Source organism: Kwoniella botswanensis, chromosome 3 (genome assembly GCF_036426115.1).
Source record: "Kwoniella botswanensis chromosome 3, complete sequence".
NCBI classification, from domain to species: domain Eukaryota; kingdom Fungi; phylum Basidiomycota; class Tremellomycetes; order Tremellales; family Cryptococcaceae; genus Kwoniella; species Kwoniella botswanensis.
The window spans coordinates 358,620-376,720 of record NC_088601.1 but is presented as its reverse complement, the minus strand read 5'-3'; the positions used below and the strand labels follow the sequence as shown (position 1 = coordinate 376,720).

Genomic DNA, 18,101 nt, shown 5'->3' with positions numbered 1-18,101 from the left:
GAGTGTGTCCCGACAGGTTTCATATGGTATGACACGTCCGAAGAGATAAGGGATATTACTTATGTTGCAAGTGTGATACCTACATCAGTGAGTTTTTGCCCATTCGGAACAATGGAGTGACACCTGTTTGAGTGTGGTCATCTGCCGCCACTCAAACATACCTAGAACATCGATGGAATGCGACTCCAGTGGACAGCGCATGGACCAGCTGCTAGGTAGAGAAGCAGGTAGGTTTCGCTCGACATGTTTCGGTAGTAGTTCAACTATTCATGCTTTGTTACTTCTTACCCATCACACATATCAATCATAAGTTATAATCAGATCCCTCTCCTCTCCTTAAACAAACATTACTTTCCACCAAACCAAGATGACCAACCGCCTTTAGAAGATTGCTTGTCTTTCTCATGCGGTCCATCAGGGTGAGGAGGTCCTTGTCCTTCGTTGTAGCCCTTTTGTGCTTTGACAGGTTGAGCGGGTGTGTCACCTCCCTATGAATGCAAGGTCAATTAGTCATTCGATCGTCCCCAACCGTAGTGTAAACTGTGATTAGGACACTCTCTTGAAAGCCTTTCAATTCCTGCACGAGCAAGATTTGGTCCAAGAGTCCAAGAGGGGGGAGGTACGATCGTAGTAAAGCATCACTCACTTGAGGACTAGGTAATCCTTGACCTTTCATCTTCCTCTCCCTCATCTCTGCTAGACCTACACCGCCACTTGCTGAAGGATCGTCTCGAGTCTTGACATCGTGTTCGGCTGTATCGGGTATAGAAGTCAGCAGACTATGCCTTATAGTACCTAACCAAGGCTGTATAGTGAAACTCGACGATGAAGGTATGCAAGCTTTCACAAGCGGGAGGACGGGCAATTGTGAAGATCTCGAGGGTAAATGTGGAGATGAATGAGAAATCGTATCGCTCACCTGAATGGGATTTCCTAGATGATTCAGGTTGACCAGCTACAGTGGTGGACTTTGGATCACCCGGTGCGGCACCACCATATCGGAGAGCAGGATGAGGTGAGTTGACGGATGGGGATCTACGGCGATGAGATTACATCAACATATACCCAAGTTCTTGCGCAGATGAAATCACACCCACGAATCACTGTTCTTCCCATCTATAGCAGATTGACCTCTACCGTCCTTTGGAGCTTCGGCAGGTTTGGTCATTCCCGAGACCTCATTCTTGGGTGAGACGATGTAGACTGCACCGAGTGCACCGATGGCAGATGCGATGAAGATTGGTAATCTGGAGTTTGAGCTTGCCATTGTAGGTTGTTGGATACTTTATGAAGAAGTCCTTGTTGTATGAGAGTATAAAGTACAAATGGGATAGACCTGATACGCTGTCAGTAGTTATGTATGTAGAGTAATCACCAGACAGCTCGATCGAATTAGGCTTTGGGTGTCATCACGACTATTATCCAATATGACGTAGAGGGCAGATCCATGGTAATGGAGATCACGACATGTCCGATCGATCCGCAGCAGAGGTCGACCATAAGATATCTGCGATGAAGGCAGAGACCGGATGATACAAGCATCTAAACTCGCCAGTATTTATGCTGTTTCCTTCGCCATATTCATCTGTCCAACGGAATGTGAATCACAAGCTCGAAGGTACCTTTGCAACGGTGATGGTGATGGTCGTCAGGCTGGTACTATTCGGTCAAAGAAGCGTACCATTCCTGAAGTCTGAAGCAATGTTTGTGTTTAGTTGTGTATATATATATATAAATCACACATGACACAAATCATCCCCTTCTCCGTTTCTCTTCTCCCTACTAGCTTGTCATTCAAGGGGCCGATGAAGAATTACAGCTCGGATGCGGAGGCTAACATCAGGTTTGCTCTAGCAGTCGGTGCCCACACAATTTGTACCTTGACAAAGGAATCCCACTAAAAAGTACAGACAGTAACGCTTCCTTCCTTCAGTCCTCCTTCCTCTCCTCACCGAGGTAATGGTAGTATATACGCAATACTGACATAGTACAGTATGTTATGATCCAAACCATCAGCATCCTTCCGAACCTTTTAGCACTTCTCACGCTTGGTCTTTCCCGTTGGCAATAGGGTTTGAGCTTACCGTCCGATCAAGCCCAAGACAAAGCAGAACGATGAATATCGAAAGATCTATCTGATTTAACGTATTCATTACTGATAAATCAGTTCATCGATGGCACTCATTTATATGACCAACAGCGATTACATCTTCGACTCGCATCACATGGTCCTGATCAGTACCATCTTCAACTGATTTTCGCTCATTCCACAAACTTCTCCCCCTCCTTTCGTACCAGCCGACTTCCCTCTTCCTCTCCTTCTGATTATCATTAGGCAGCAAGATGGCATTCTTCGGCGGTCTAAGTGGATGGTCAGGATCCTCCTGGTCACCATGGTCTGGACTTGGGTCCGATCCAGACTCTGAGTCAGATACAGTGACTACCACCGCCCAAGTAGTCCAAACATCGACATCCACACCTAGTCCTACCACCGCGACAGCTACGGTAGTTCAACAGGTGACTACTACCGCTGTATCCGTCGTTACAGCATCTACCACAGCGTCAACACCTAACGCAGTGACTGTCACTCAAACGTCCAAAGCTGCTTCTAGCGCGATACCTTCCACCATTGCACAAAACAACGCACAGACCTCGCAGCAGCAACAACAGGCATCACAAGTTTCACAAGTTGGCAGTTCCTCCATCGCTAGTGCTCAATCCTCCTCTTCCACCTCTAGACCGTCCTCATCAGCAACAACATCATCATCATCGACCAACTCAACAGAGAATGTAGGTGACATACCGGATGATTGGACATATTTCGGTTGTGTACCGAATAATAATGGAATGCCAGCGTTGAATACCACTTGTGAGTGTGACATTTGTGCAGTGCTTCGAAATTTTTTCAAGTACAAGTGATGTCTGATGTCCCATAATAGGATAAGAGATTGGCTAGGTGCTGATTCATCTCTTGTGATAGACGCAACTTCCGACGAACTTACGCCGGTATTGTGTATAACAGCCTGTGCAGCTTCCCAATATCATTATGCTGGACTTCGTGAGTTTGATGTTTGCGTCTTTCAATTTATTGTTGCATCCTTCTTTCATCCGATGTTGGATTTATAACCCCTTCCAATCCTTCATCCACCGTGCACAATTTACCAATTACCCTCCCTGTCCGACTCTCATTTCCATTCACCTGATATTCAATAATAATAACCCTTTATCTCGTAGAAAACGGTAACGCGTGTTTCTGCGGCTCGACCATGACCACCCCATCCATGTCTTCCTCTTCCTCTTCCTCATCATGCAATATGAACTGTACAGGTGATCCATCGGGATCTTCCAAATGCGGTGGATCATCTTCGATGTCATTCTATCATTTGAGATCGATCGATCCAAACTCTTCATCATACCCAAATTCATCATCCACCTCGACTGGTTTAGATAGTCAATACGGTGACAGTGGATCGGGAACGGTTGTAGTGTCTTTGCCGGAACTTACAGGTACGTTAATGGAGTATGGTGATCCGAGATTCAGGAGTGGTAAAGACGGAGTGGTATTTGGTGAGGTAAGTGAAAATTCCGTTACGAATAGACACTAGCCTGCTTCCCGATCAACAGACAATATTCATGCGGTGTTAAAGACTAGACGGTGCTGAAGAGTTGATTTGATATCTTGTAGATGTTCAAGGTTTCTTCTGCCTCTTCACGGTATAGCCCAGATCCAGATACAAAGCTTGAGGGTTTAGCATCGTTGATACTGCTTGGCTGGGTTGGTCTGAGGATATTGCGGTGATATTCAGGTATATCATGATTCAATATCCATATCCATATTCATTCTTTAGGGTTTCATGTAGGTCCATATAACGTGTGTTATGATGGACATTATCTTAGACGTTCCCGTTGATGGATGATCAAGTTCCACTAGCCCGAGAGTGTGCTAGAGCGTGATCATCATAATGTAGGATCACCTTTATATCCCAAACAGACCCAGTATGCCTCACTCGACTCTGTAATCAAATGGACGGTCAGTGCAACAAGATCAAATGGAAACAGCAGAATAGACAAAGCTCTTCCGAGGTGAGAGTGGACTTACCTGATCTCGATTCCTTTGGTTTCTCCACTACTACTTTGCCGAACCACGGGTCCAATTCCAAAGAGCGGAACTCGTCCATATCGGGATGGGCAAAGAATTTAATGCTAAGGAAAAAACCTACATGTCAGCTTCTTAGTGACGTCAAATACCAATCTCAATCTCGTTCAATACATCATACATACCTCGGAGCCAGATTAGTGGCTTGTTGTCAGAATTTGTTCAATCACTCACACTAGATTTCCACCTGGCCAAACTTTCTTCCCCTTCCCCTTCCCCTTCTCCTTCTCCTTCCTCACTTCCTCATCTTTCGGTGCTTGTTTCAGTACATCCCTAGCAAATACCGTAGCAGCCGCACAGAGTTGGAGACTCAAACTTATATCTCTCGTCTTGTTTCCGGTCATAGGGGCCATCATATCGCTAAGTACGCAATCTACCATTCCTTGAGGCGTAGTCGTAAACGTGTCTCCTTCATCTACTTTGTCCTTGTCTTGCTCTTCATCCTGATTTTGACGAGTGGATTTTGAACGAATTGTTCGTATCCTCAATTCCTCTCTTACTTCCTCACTTAAGAAATCTCCTTTTATGACCTCCACACCAGGGATCGGTTCTATCTCCAATATATCCAATGCAAATACCTTACCACGTCCTTTAGTCAAATGCGATACCACCTGAGACCATCCTCCTGGAGCTGCACCCAAATCGACGATCACCTTTTTATCACCAGCTGTAGATGGACCTAAGAGAGATGGATGTTTGGTAGCGAGAGATAAAAGTTTGAATGATGATCTGGATCTATATGCTGGTTGATTCTGAGAAACAGAAGAGGAGTTGCCCGAACCAGAACGAGATTTGACATATGGGTCGCGGGATTGACGGGCTATCCATCTTGAAGACGAGGAAGATGATTTGAGGAGGAGGGAGGTGATACGCATAGATCGAGAAGCTGTGCAAGACTGAGGAGGAGGAGGAGGAGAAGGGTCTCTGGGTGGAGTATTGACAATGATTAGTAGATGATGGCAAGAGTAAGATGGAGTTTAGCGAGGATGCTTCGAAATTCCTTGACTGGCCGCACGGACCGCCTCCACCCCTTTCTACTCCTCTACTAGTAACCTTGGCCATCATTCATCTTGCTCGTTCACTCATATTCAGAGTAGTGCATAGGCAAGCATCCTCACACTGAACTCGGCACAATGGTAAGCTCACAAAGCCTTGCGCCAGTCTCTACCAAGCTAACAATGTATGATCATCATTCAGGCCAACGCATCTTCCAAACGAATAGCTTCGGCCAACGAGACAGCTCTGAAGAATCTTGAATTGGGTCTATTGATAGTTAACGTGAGTCACTCCTGCCTTCTACTTTAAGCTAATTGGTACCGTCCAACGTGATTATGTATATAGCTGATGTTCGTATGGCGATCTAGTCACTCTCAGTTCTTCTTCGATTCTTACTATCCCTGTTGACTTCCCGATCATTCATCCCTCGTAAATTCGTGATCTTCCTCCATTTGGTATTTGTAGGTGGATCAGTAATCACTTGGAGATGGTTCAAGACGATCGGTACCCCTTCTCGTGCTGGTGCTGCAGTCAGGGTGGGTGAGGATCTGGGTGGGAAGGGTGTGATCGAACTGGGATGGGATTTGTGAGTGTTGTTTGAATAACCCATCTTTTCCCTCTATGATTGCTTCAACAACGACATCTGGCAACATGTGATACGGTGCTAATTGTGACCTGCATGACATAGGATCTATATGACTTGGATATGTACACTTGGTTCTGCGATACTGGGCGATCGGGTATGGTGGTTATCTCTTTTGGTGAGTTGAGCATATGACCTTCCATCAACACCTTTACTCCTATTCCATGCATTGCATACTCATATATTCTCCCTTCGGATCTTATATGCATCATTCCCAGATACACATGCTGATTATTCACCTCACAGATCCCCGCTTTCGCCTCATACAAGCTATTCTCAACCATCCGACCCATCCTGGCGATGTTCCTCCCAGGAATATTCGGTCCCAAAAACCCTCAAGCTCAAGCACAACAACAGCAAGCACAAGGTAATGCTGCTGCTGCAGGAGGAGAGGACAAACCCGAATCGAAGAGACAAGCTAAGCTCAAGGCTAGGATGGAAAGGGGTGATAAGAGGGTACAGCAGGTTCAAGTGCAACGCAATAGGTAGATGCGTGGAACTATGAAACTGGTGTGGAAGAAACTAACAGAAGCAGGTAATCAGAGGGGATATATAGCATAAATGCATAAAAGCCTAATTGATAGGGCATTTGATCGTTACAAGAGTTGATATCTGACTTATAATCTATGCGAGGACTAATCTTCATTCTGTACACCTTTTCCTACTCTTCCTACATACCACCACCATTCTACCAAACTTCTTGACCTCATTCCCGCATCCATATGTCCTTATCATCCGGATAACTTGGACTACTGACCGTCCTCCGTGCTCTTCTCCCTACCGTCCTTATCCCTCACTTTCCATTCCTCCGCATACTCCCCCACAGTCTTGCCCTTAGCTTCAACAAATTCCAATATCCCATCTAAAGAAGGTTGAATCCTACTATTCATACCTTGACTACCTCTTTCCCAAGTTCCATATAATGCTTCCTGTACTCTCAATTCCCTTTCCGTCAAATGTTGTGTATCCGATCCTGAACCTCGATCTGACCAGATGTCATAAACTTTCTTAAATGTCAATCCAACATTCTTGGCCGTATCTAAATCGAGATAATTATTCCTTCCTTTTCTAAACTCCAGCCCCCTAGCTTCGGCAGATCGTGGTTTCTCAACCAAGCTTTCCAACCCACCTGGAGGAGTTAAGGAGGCGTTGTAAGAAGTAGTAGAGCTAAATTCACCGTATCGTTTGTATTTTGGTTCGTCTCGTGTGTATCGGAATGTATTGTCGAAGCCTACGGGTAAATCGACCTGGGGGTTGTGCATGAATCCTGCTGAGGAGTGATGGAGAGATATGAGAGATCGGAGTGTCTGGGAGGATAGTTGGCGGCCTGTAGATTTAGTAGGTGGGTAGGAGGATGAGGGGATGGAACGGGCAGCCTGACGAAGGGATGTGGTGGGGTTCATGTTCGACGAAGGTATGTAACAAGGAATGGACGGTAGGGGTCTGTATTCGGGTTGCAGATCTCCAGGTCAGTGGGGGGTGAAGAGCTGTTATTTTCTTGAGATATGCAAGAGATATCTACTACCGAAAGTGACTGATAGAGATCCGGTTTGCACCTCTGACTTTTAGAAGACTATATATAACATACTAGTTTTTCGATTGGAGAAGCAATTACGTAATACTAAAAGTTGGTCGAGAAAAGTTGAAAATTGTAAGATACTCAAGCGTCAATGAACATCTTGTTGATCTTCAAAGTCGATGCAAAATCTGTTTGAAGTCTCGCTACCATAAATCGTACGCGAACTCATTCGGACCAGCGCACACTAAGGCGAGGCTTCAATCCACAAAACAGCATCGCCAGTCTAGACATCCCTGAAAATGGACAAAGTACAATTCCAACTGGAAGCTACTCTACCCGAGTTGAAAGACTTGTATGAGAAAGGGCTATTCACCAAGGTCAGTATAGCGTTAATATGAATATCAGCATTCTCAACTCTTGAAGATCTGTCATAGATAGATCACTGAAGATAGTCTGCTGATATCTGAGTGTTATACCCCAATTACAGAGCGAGATCAACCAAATAACCAAAAAACGAACCGCCTTCGAAACGTCTTTAGTCCGACGGGTGACACGTAAAGAGGATTTCTTCAAATATGCAGAGTACGAGATCAACCTCGAGAGATTGAGAAAAGTGCGATATAAGAAATTGAGTGAGTGGTCAATTTGCCCTAGCACTCAGCTGGAGGGATAGTCACTCTAGTGTGATAAATGTGAGCTGATGTCTCGACTTGACTGGGAACGATTTTTAGACTACCATCTTAACCCCCCGCCACCTTCTGCTTCCTCTTTCTCACTGCCTCGAAGAGCGCTTTACATCCTCAAGAGAGCTACAGCGAAATTCCCTGGTGATCTGGCAACATGGTTAGCTTATGTGGAGTTTGCAAGTAGAGAGGGAATGAGGAAGGTCGTAGGCAAAGGGTTGAACAGGTTAGTGGTACTAACGAGTGTCTTCAGATCATACAGAACAATGTTGACATGTCATGACCTTGTATTTCAGTGCATTACAACATCATCCTACCTCTTCAACCCTCTATCTCCTACAGACATACTACCATCTTCATCCAGGCTCACCGTTCCCTCGAGAATCCATACCATCCACATCGAAACTCGACTTGCCATCCGCTTCATCATCCACTACTCATGCACCGGGATTCGCCATAGAAGGGATAGACCCTGCTCGTACTACTTTACTCCTCGGTTTGAGACTATTACCTCAATCAAGGGATTTATGGAGGGAATATGTGAAACTTGAACTAGGTTGGGTAGAAGCATTACGTAGGAGATGGAAAGTGTTAGGTATCAAAGATCAAGATCAAAATACCCCCTCACAGGATGAAGACACTGAGATAGATCAGGATGCTCTGAGAGGCGGAGAAGGAGCGTTCGGATTAGAAGGTGAAGAAGCTAGAAAATCAATCTTAGCTGGAGAGTTGGTCATTCAAGCTTTATCGTCTGCACTTGAATCTATACCTGCTACATTTGCCTCTACCGAACAAGAGAAATTGGATGGTATGGGATTTAGAGAAAATCTTATTCAGCTATTTAGGAGCTATCCTTCACCGTTACGAATCAAATGTCTTAAAGTGCTTTACGAGGATTTACAGAGGATATGCGAACAAGAAGACGACACGAGGATGGCTGCTAAAGCGAGATTATTATTGTTGATCAAAAGTTTATATGACAGGGAATACAACCCTGAAGACGAAACTGTGAAAGAAGGCGAGTCTGTACTAGAGGGAGTGAAGTTGGTCGAGGAACTAGGAAGAATCGGTAAAGAAATCAGGAAAACAATCAAGGTGAAAGGGCAGCATAGGGAATGGATAGAAGTAGTGGGATTGTGGTTGATCGAACAAATAGGCAAATTGTATGAGAACCTTGAATTGGTACGTCCACTGTCATACCGGTATTGAGTCGCTGAGCTGATGATTGTTTGTAGCGAGAATATCTCTTCTCAATCTTATCCTCTCTCACCAAACCATCTTTGCATCCTCCCTCATCACTACTTATCGCACATCTCTCACAACTCTCTTCCTCGCCGGATTTGGTTATTGCCCGATCATACGCTACTATATATCCTTCGAATCCTTCCATTCAACTACACAGACTTACAGCTGAAGTACGACTTTCTACCGATACGAAGGGACTTTGTAAGACATGTGAAGAGGTTGTTAGAGCCGTTACGAAGTCTGGTGTATCCGAAGAAGAAAGAGAAGATGTCATATCAATATGGAAATTATGGATAGACAACGAATTACAGAATTCTGACGGCCATATGGACGATAGGTGGAAAGTGATTTTGAGAGAATCGATGAAATTGGGTGTACATGTACCGGAGTTGCATGGGGATGTCCTCGGATACTTCATTATCAACACTCTAAAGTCTGGCGAGAATGTGAATGGAATATTAAACAATATCAAACCGTATCAACCGACATTTAATACATTCAACCTAGTTTTCACCTCATTGCAAGCCAACAACGTTCAACCTGATGATTTAAAGAAGATATACAATGCTTGGAGGGGAGTCTGCAAGACACCGTATGAGAAAGCTCAGGCTGCCTTGGCCTACGCTCAAGTACTGTTAGGCATCAAAGGGAAAGGGAAAGAAGCGTACGATATCATTGAGATTACCAAAAGGGAAGTCAGGGTGGATGAAGGTGTGGAAAAGTACTTGGAAGCTGAATGGAAAGCTTTGCTGGATGCTGAGGCTGAGTCTGAGGGAGAAAGTGGGGATGAAGATGAAGAGATGAGTGAAGAGTGATTGAATGTTGTTTCAAGAATAATAACAGCATACCAACTAGGAACGGGGTCCTGTGCGGTAGAGGAATGAATCTGTTGTCGGATTAGGATCAGATGGTGATGTGATGTTTGTATCTCCATACGTATATATATCATGCATATATATTCATGATCAGCTCGTATTCTGCATTCATTCCTCTCGATCATCTTCTCTACATCTCTTCAGTAGGTCTTTACGTTGAGGGAGACCGTAGAAGAATTTCAAAAGATGGCAAGATGAGGATGGTAATCCCCCTTTCCGCCGGAAGAACCAAACAAACCGTCACCTTGATCACCACTCGACAGCGAGTCCACCTCAACCATCCCAAAGTTCCTATTCAATCTAACTCTATCTCACCTACAGCTCTCTTCAGCGCACCATGGCAGATGTCTAGCTCATCTTGGAAGACTAGCCATAGTCTTATCTTGAACAGAGGCGTACATGGTAACTTGTCAAGACGTCACTACAGTGGCTCACCTATATCCAACATCACCGATAGACTGTCTTCGAGCGAAATGGCATCGTCCTGCAAGAACGTTGTGACTCCCAATAAGAATATCACCAATACAATTAAGGTTATTGATCTCGATCTGGATACTGGAATACGGGTATGGGAAGGTGAAGCTGTGTTCACTAAAGAACCTTTGACAGTTAGGTAAGTCGGATGAAATTGAACTAGCTCAGCCCTTAACCATTGATTTCCACCACCTGAACTTAATGATGCGCAAGCTGATATCTAGCTTTTTGTTGACCACAGATCGATACGCCCAAATACATTCGAGACTCCTAAATCTACGAAAGATCAGAAGCCCTCTGGATCATCGACATCTCCAATATCAATCTCATCTTCCCCATCTTCATCTCCCCAAACACCACCTAGACCGAGAGCTGTACCCCATTATACATCCCCATTACCACGTACTACCCCTACTCCTACCACACAAGCCCTGACAGGACTGCCTCCTAGTCAGCTGATCGGATCCAGCCAGACACATCCTTCCAAACCTATTCACCCTTTCTTCAATCGTACGCGTACTGCCCCTCCTACGTCCCAACCGAGATATACAGCCCATTATTCATCGACTGAGGCCGGGTCGACTCAGCAAAGTGAAAGTCAGGATAGCACACCTTCGTCATCTAGAGCACCCTCTACAGTTGACTATAATAAGGATAAAGAACTGGATCTCTTAGCTGAAGAAGTTGGGAAGTTACAATTTGGTTATGGTCATCCTCCTAAACCAAAACCAAAATCCAATCCTGCCCCTGCTCCTGCTCGATCACAGTCTGATGAAAACAAACAATCCAAATCCCAACATGAGGATATGACAACATCCGATATTAAACCATTATTAGGCGTTTCATTCAAGGTAATCTCAAATGATGGTAAACTCCAATCTCGATCTCATTCTCCTAAACCATTGGATTTACCTTTATTCCACTACGATCAGTATTTCCCGAAACCTCAGATAGCCTATACCAATTCCACCGAAGAGGCGAATGATCTCTTGGAATGCTTGAAAGGTGACGTACTGGGATTCGATCTGGAATGGCCACCTGCAGGAACGTACAAAATCCCTCAACCTGATGGAACGACAAAAAATGTGAAAATTGGAATGACGTGGGATGAGAAGAAAGGAGGGTATGTTTTTGGACAGGGGAGGACAGCGTTGATGCAGTTTGCGGATGAGAGGTTGGTGATTCTTGTACATCTGGGGGAGAAGATGGGTGAGTGGGGTTTTGTTAACCATTACTTTTGTATCGGCAGAAGGATATCGAGGAATGGGACATCTTGAAGCTTGCACATTTTGAGAAGATTCTCTAGCATCCCGTCTTCCATTGGGTTCTCGTCGGCTGAATCTATAAAGATGTTCGTATGATGGCTGATTATTTCCTGTGCTTCGTTCCATATCATAGACATACCTTCCAAAGCCATCGAGATCCTCCGTTCACCTACCATATACAAACTCGGTGTACAAGTAAGAGGAGACGGTCAAAAACTCTTACGTGATTTCCCTCAACATTTCACCTCTACATCCTCTTCCGATATGGGTATAAAAGGACTGTTGGAACTTTCTTTCTTGGCCAGAGGAGTCGATCCGATAGGTACAGGACCTGGAAATAGTTTGATTGGCCTTTCGAGGTTGGCTGAAAGGTATTTGGGTAAACGGCTGGATAAGAGCTTGGATGTAAGGAAAGGGAATTGGTTTGAAAGGTTGGATCAGAAACAGAAGGATTGTGGGTTTTCCATTTTATGTTTTTCCTCAGACAAGTGTCTCGCATGCGGTGCAGCATGTCGTCGTGTAGATAGTCTAGTAATGTACAGTACCTTTACTGACTTTTTGTGTGCAATCACTTTAGACGCTGCAAATGACGTTTATGCCTCTTTACAGATATATAAATCCCTAAGACGTATTGCTGAAGACAACGAATCCGAAGTGAGCTTGAACAAATACTTATCGAACGTTGATAGCTCTGCCCCAGTAACAAGATTGAGTCCTACAAGTAATGGTGAGAAGATATCGGGAACACAAATACAACTTGGAGAGAGGATAGCTACACTGGTAGAAGGGGTGAAATCACCTAGTCCTGCTCAACTAGGTGCTTTGAATGATTTTGTGAAAGGGGTGAGTATTGAGAAGAGTGCGGAGCAGAAGGGAATCAAAGTAGCTACTGTTGAGTAAGTCACATTTGCTTACCCCGTCTCATCTCGTGATATCGAAGTGACGTGATGAGCTTTTTGCAAGTGCACAATGTTGACATTGCTGTGTGACTTTGACACTACAGAGGATATATTTGCAGTGCATTGCAGATTATCGGATTGGATTTCCTTATGGAGCAAGAGAGGAAACGACTATGGGATGAGATACCTAGAAATACATATACATGGAAAAGAAATAAGGAGTTGTACAGGGTCTTGAAGCAGGAATTTGACCCTGATGCGATTAGTGGGAGTGAGAGTGAGATGGATAATATACCTTGATGAAATACTATAGGACTCTTCGAAATCTTTGGCAATAGAGTATCGTACTTCCACGGATGTATCATATGTCATCTGCCATTTCACACCGACATTGGTAGATGTCTGCATAGCGATTCATTCTTATTCATTTTTTTCGATTCAATACCTTTTTCTTAGCACGTCATCACAATGCCTAAGTAAAGCTTTTTAGCACACTTGATCACCTCCAAGGCATATATATGTACAGCAATGGCGGAGAGCAGAATGTCTCATTGCAATGGATGATAACACCTATCCAAACAGCAAAATGGGATTGGAGTGACAGATGATATTTAGCTGACACCTGGCCAACCAAGCCGGAGCAATGCGAATGTAGACGAGATTTGCTGTGAGGTGACGATCGCTCGATACCATTCATAAATCATTCTTCAATCTACATAAACACACCTCTCGTCCTGAGTACCTTGGAATAATCTCATAATGGCTTCATAAGCTGCAGGTGAATCGACCTAGATCGCTACACTAGAATTCAATTACACCGACTCATCAGTGGTGACCCATCCACCTGGTGTTGATCTATCCTCTGAGGCAATTGAATCTGTTGATTTCCTTCTGGCGGCTGTGGCATCGGTATGATTTTGAGTGTTAGCAGCAGTGCTAGCCCCGCCGAAGACACTTTCAGGATGACTCGAAGAAGCATTCTGACTTAAGGCGGTATGACCGGTAGCTGGTGGTTGACCCCAAGTATTATACGGTGTCCCAACCGAGAAGTTGACGGGTGAAGGAGCTGCAGCACCAGCATAATAGCTAGAAGAAGTATCGACCCCTAAGTTGGCGCTGTTCTCCGATGCGGCAAAAGCGGCAGACAAGCTTCTTCTGCCAGGGGCTGGGGACACAGAGGGCACACCGAGAGTGGCCGATGGAGCGGGTGAGCCACACATGGCGCTATTCTGGCCGCTTTGGTCGTAGCCGGGAGAAGGAGGCGGAAGATAAGGACTTTGACCGGATGGTGAGTGCGTGACACTTGGGGATGGTGGCGGGTAATATGGTTGTCCACCTTGGGGTGGTTGAGGTGAATACCCATTAGAAGGCTGATATCCGTATTGAGAACCACCGTATGCGCCATATCTTTGATCGTAGTAGCCGCCTCCAGGAGAGCTCTGACCACCCCAAGCCCCCTCGGAACCAGGGCTGTAGCCCCCGTACGACCCGGCAGTTTGGACATAAGCAGAACTGGCATCGTATGGCTGTCGGCTATAATCTACAATCGTTCCAGGGGGAGGAGCCATGGTTTGTGTAGTGGGTCTACTACCTTTCGTACCTGTTTGAAAAAAATGATCAGCTTGAAATACCACAAATGAATGCAGTAGATGGCATATTTTACGCACTCTTGAAACGGTCATCTGTCACTCTGTCTAACGTATCCACTGCTTCTCGGCCCAATTTTTTGAAAAACTTCATGTTGGTGTATTGTTACTAACTATCTGTGCAGCTGAACGATTCAGGCGTATGTATATGGACCGGATGATTCTGGGAGGGTAGAATGTTTTGTATAGGTCGACAGGGGTGAAAAAACGATAGACGATCAAAGAAGACAGGGAGTGGCGTGCGGACAACAGAGGACTTTTATATTCATGATTTGCAAGGGGCTGTCCGAACTTAAGACGTTGATATTCAAGTCCAGACAGGAAAAGGGAAAAATCTCAAAGGTTTTCCATTCTCTCACCTTTTGGCAAAGCGCCCAGAAAGGAGTGAGTTCTAGATATCAAATCCTAGGTGTCCCCCCTTTCCACCATGTGAAACCCCTGTGGCACTGACATCCTTTCACGGAAATAGCTTCTGGCAGATGCAGGTTTGCATATGATATCATCATTCAGGCCTCTGGACATGATAGAGCATCAAGGGAAAGATGTTGGAAGGTCATTGTTCAAGATATACATCCTGGTGAGCGTACTAAGCAAGGAATTCCATAGTACTCAAGCATGATCTTCTGATTCCTTCCCAATGTGATCTCGCGGCATTGTATGCGCGCCTGGATGGGTAGTACTAAGCTCTCGTATTGGTGGTGTCAGTGGTATAGTGTTGTATCGCACCAGTAGTACCAGCAACACCGTGGCTTTCGGTGGCATGGGAGGCATCATAAGCAGGGGGTTCCGTTGCTGAACCAGCAGGAGGCGCTTGCCCAAAACTGTCAAAGATAATGCCACTTCCTTGTGAGTAAGGAGTAGAAGCCTGTGCATCAGGGGCCAGTACTTGCAGATCCGGCGACAAACCCTCCAACAGTTCCATAAGTTGAAGCATTAGGATCGCTGGGTGCCGGAGTAGATGAATACCCGCCATAGGTTGGAGGATATCCACCTTGAGGAGGATAGGCATATCCATCTTGAGGCGGGACAGAGCCGTTAGTAGGGGCCGAAGGATAACCATATCCACCTTGAGGTGCGGCGTAAGAAGTCCCGTAGTTGGTGTTCGTGTTGGTTCCACCGGCTGTGTAAGGCGTCTTCCAGTCTTGTTGACCCTGTTTAGGGGTGTACTTGTAAGGATCACCGTACGAGGTGGCTCCCCAATCGTGCCGCTCGGACATCGACATGTCTGATTCCTTGGAGCCGACTAGAGAGTATTGGAACGTGGCAGGAACACAAGATCAGCCTCAGAGCAAGTCTGCGCAATATTCCGGACTCATGAACATACTGTCTTTGATACTCTTGGTCAGATTTCTGAACGTGTCGGCCATTTCTTCTGATATTGAACGATGATCGGACCTTGAGCTTGACAAAGTTGAGGGATTGTTATCCTGTAACTCCAGGGAGATAAGTGATCTGAAGAAGTGGAAATGGGCTTGTTGAGCAGGGAATCAATCATCAGAATAAATCGGCTTTTATACCTTCCCTTGGATGGTGTAGACCCCCCATTCAGCTTGCTGCCTGATCACGATCAATCACTGCATGATGAGTGGAGACTATCCTTTATCTTCCGAAGCCATGACAGAAGGACCTTCTGAGAGGAGAGTGAATGTTTCTTCTCGAAGATGGATGAATCCATCAATGGAAGTACAATATCGTTCCATGAATAGAAATATGATTACATGGATAAAAGTGAATGACAAATGGCAAAGGGGGATTCATCTTTCCTCGCTCCGGCATTTTTAGGGGGATCGTCACCTTGTCATGATATAGGCCTCGACCATAGGTATCTTCTTTTTTGCTTCTCGATATGACGAGCTCATCTTTCAGATAATGATAGAACCTTCCAGGAATGAAAGAGTGTCAAAGGTGCTGCAAACCTATATGCACTGTTTCTACACATCGGAGAACCATAACACCAGATAGAATTCGATCGACAATGGATTGTCCATGAATTGAGGGGATGATACGCTGGACAATCTTCCGAGGTTCTGGAATCAAGACAGAGAACATCGAAATCAACCTTTGAATGTATATGTAAGTGGCCCATCATACTGCATGCTGCTCCGTGAGACGCCATAGCTCTACCTTTACCGCAGATCTTGGAACTTTAGTGCAATCTTGAATCCAGTCTACAAAACTTTCAAGGAAGCATTCACACCAGATGCAAAAGATAAATCAACGTAAATATTAGATGATCAATAGCGAGAAGACAATGGAAGGGATTAAATCCGAGACGATCGGGTCGTTGTTATGCGGAAGGAGAGAGCGTCAGTCACTCCCTCAGATATGAAATTGAGGAGCAAGAACAGGTTGCCTTTCTTCCCTTTTTTCCGTTACCGAGGGGTTAGAGGCGAGTCTCGCGAGTCTCGCTCGTAGATCGGCTAGAGGATCTTCCGGTACGCTGTCGGGGCCAGACAAGATACCGGTGATGAGTGAAGTCAATTGGGTGTTCGCAACTGGGTCCTTGTCCTTTGAGGTTTGGTCAATTGAGGTTCTTCGTGATTTGTGGATTGGCATATCTGACGGGTCTTCCTCATCATCATCTGAAGAATCGCTGCCGCAGTCTGGGGTTGCTGCATCGTCCCGTGAGATGGGCCAACTGATTGCTATTTCAATGGTAGCCCTTTGACCACCTTCGTGCGAATCGACTGTATAAGCATAATTTACCAGTGATTTCATCTCGCCCAATCGCTGTCTGCGCTCTGCCAGCTCGGTAGCTCGTCTTGAATCTTGTTCACATTCCAAAATATGACTTTCCATGTTCTGTAGAATTCCTGGTCCTCTATCCAATATCCTGTCGGCTTCGCTTCTCGACAAGGGCTGGTCAAGTAACATTGTCGCCTCTGCAGCCCGTGGATATAATGGCGGAAGGCAAAGGAAATCTTTGGGATCCGTAAATCGTGATTCGTTTTCTTGTTTAATCATCTCGCTCAAAGATTGCCATGCACTCGAAGCTCTCTCGCGATGTTCATCGTCTCGACCAAATATTGAGGAGCAAATCTCCATGGTTGTTTTCATTTGCTCTTGACTGACGAGATTCTCAATCTTCCATCTTTTCTCCTTGGAGAAATCAGAGCAATGCAACTTTAATTCTTCTTTAAAATTGTCCCCAATCGGTTCTATGATTTCGGAGACCAATCGCTCTCTGGCATAGGATCTCTTAAGATACGGTGGTAGAATATTTACTCGGAGATCACGCCAGCTTTGCAAGAGTTCGGTGCTCAAGCTGTGGGTTCTCGACTCCTTGATTGAATCCAATAAAGGATTGGGGATGGAACGTGTCTTCTGAAACCCTGAGACTTCTGGGGCACTAGATTCGCCAATGAGATGAGCACGGGAGGCAGATTCGCTCCAGACGATCCTATTAAGCTTGTCTGCAAATGGCATGTCTTCAGGTATGGTGCCATCGCAGCCTAAGCAGTATGATCAAATTAGTGAAAGCGTCCGTTTGATAGAGCGGATATCAGCTTACAGGTAGATTGCCATCGTGGCAACCATTCGTGCACCCCATCACGGGTGGCCTGTAGGTGTTTCTCAGCCGAATGAGAAGTTTGGCTCAAATATTGAGACATCGGACTGTTCTGTTAGGTTTTGAGTGGCGATGGTTGGAAGAATCAGAGTATTTTACGGCTACGTGTGATGGTTTGTTCAAGTGGCCTGA

The 18,101-nt window shown here is 45.3% G+C and overlaps 10 protein-coding genes across 10 annotated transcripts; 4 read left to right on the top strand and 6 right to left on the bottom strand.

Annotated features, from left to right (window-relative positions):
• Positions 1 to 347: 347 nt before the first annotated feature.
• L199_008010 (uncharacterized protein) lies at positions 348 to 1,267 on the bottom strand (the record flags this gene model as incomplete). Its single annotated transcript, XM_064893696.1, has 4 exons — positions 348 to 488; positions 647 to 753; positions 920 to 1,035; positions 1,098 to 1,267. The coding sequence occupies 4 exons, from the start codon at positions 1,265 to 1,267 to the stop codon at positions 348 to 350; spliced, it is 534 nt and encodes a 177-aa protein (XP_064749768.1).
• A 1,076-nt stretch (positions 1,268 to 2,343) lies between these two features.
• On the top strand, positions 2,344 to 3,799 carry L199_008009 (uncharacterized protein; the record flags this gene model as incomplete). The annotated part of the gene is made up of 4 exons (XM_064893695.1): positions 2,344 to 2,869; positions 2,981 to 3,058; positions 3,235 to 3,572; positions 3,686 to 3,799. 4 exons carry the CDS (start codon positions 2,344 to 2,346, stop codon positions 3,797 to 3,799), a joined length of 1,056 nt encoding a protein of 351 aa, XP_064749767.1.
• A 158-nt stretch (positions 3,800 to 3,957) lies between these two features.
• L199_008008 (uncharacterized protein) lies at positions 3,958 to 5,031 on the bottom strand (the record flags this gene model as incomplete). Its single annotated transcript, XM_064893694.1, has 3 exons — positions 3,958 to 4,013; positions 4,100 to 4,203; positions 4,331 to 5,031. The coding sequence occupies 3 exons, from the start codon at positions 5,029 to 5,031 to the stop codon at positions 3,958 to 3,960; spliced, it is 861 nt and encodes a 286-aa protein (XP_064749766.1).
• Positions 5,032 to 5,289: 258 nt separating this feature from the next.
• L199_008007 (uncharacterized protein) lies at positions 5,290 to 6,284 on the top strand (the record flags this gene model as incomplete). Its single annotated transcript, XM_064893693.1, has 5 exons — positions 5,290 to 5,292; positions 5,354 to 5,434; positions 5,521 to 5,738; positions 5,841 to 5,913; positions 6,042 to 6,284. 5 exons carry the CDS (start codon positions 5,290 to 5,292, stop codon positions 6,282 to 6,284), a joined length of 618 nt encoding a protein of 205 aa, XP_064749765.1.
• Positions 6,285 to 6,544: 260 nt separating this feature from the next.
• On the bottom strand, positions 6,545 to 7,198 carry L199_008006 (uncharacterized protein; the record flags this gene model as incomplete). Its single annotated transcript, XM_064893692.1, has 1 exon — positions 6,545 to 7,198. The coding sequence occupies one exon, from the start codon at positions 7,196 to 7,198 to the stop codon at positions 6,545 to 6,547; it is 654 nt and encodes a 217-aa protein (XP_064749764.1).
• A 415-nt stretch (positions 7,199 to 7,613) lies between these two features.
• L199_008005 (uncharacterized protein) lies at positions 7,614 to 10,057 on the top strand (the record flags this gene model as incomplete). Its single annotated transcript, XM_064893691.1, has 5 exons — positions 7,614 to 7,691; positions 7,802 to 7,946; positions 8,046 to 8,223; positions 8,294 to 9,179; positions 9,233 to 10,057. 5 exons carry the CDS (start codon positions 7,614 to 7,616, stop codon positions 10,055 to 10,057), a joined length of 2,112 nt encoding a protein of 703 aa, XP_064749763.1.
• Positions 10,058 to 10,311: 254 nt separating this feature from the next.
• L199_008004 (uncharacterized protein) lies at positions 10,312 to 13,055 on the top strand (the record flags this gene model as incomplete). Its single annotated transcript, XM_064893690.1, has 5 exons — positions 10,312 to 10,730; positions 10,833 to 11,800; positions 11,990 to 12,310; positions 12,434 to 12,752; positions 12,860 to 13,055. 5 exons carry the CDS (start codon positions 10,312 to 10,314, stop codon positions 13,053 to 13,055), a joined length of 2,223 nt encoding a protein of 740 aa, XP_064749762.1.
• Positions 13,056 to 13,567: 512 nt separating this feature from the next.
• Positions 13,568 to 14,495, bottom strand: L199_008003 (uncharacterized protein; the record flags this gene model as incomplete). Its single annotated transcript, XM_064893689.1, has 2 exons — positions 13,568 to 14,355; positions 14,423 to 14,495. 2 exons carry the CDS (start codon positions 14,493 to 14,495, stop codon positions 13,568 to 13,570), a joined length of 861 nt encoding a protein of 286 aa, XP_064749761.1.
• A 585-nt stretch (positions 14,496 to 15,080) lies between these two features.
• On the bottom strand, positions 15,081 to 15,768 carry L199_008002 (uncharacterized protein; the record flags this gene model as incomplete). The annotated part of the gene is made up of 3 exons (XM_064893688.1): positions 15,081 to 15,193; positions 15,288 to 15,644; positions 15,726 to 15,768. 3 exons carry the CDS (start codon positions 15,766 to 15,768, stop codon positions 15,081 to 15,083), a joined length of 513 nt encoding a protein of 170 aa, XP_064749760.1.
• A 952-nt stretch (positions 15,769 to 16,720) lies between these two features.
• Positions 16,721 to 18,012, bottom strand: L199_008001 (uncharacterized protein; the record flags this gene model as incomplete). Its single annotated transcript, XM_064893687.1, has 2 exons — positions 16,721 to 17,853; positions 17,913 to 18,012. The coding sequence occupies 2 exons, from the start codon at positions 18,010 to 18,012 to the stop codon at positions 16,721 to 16,723; spliced, it is 1,233 nt and encodes a 410-aa protein (XP_064749759.1).
• Positions 18,013 to 18,101: the final 89 nt, after the last annotated feature.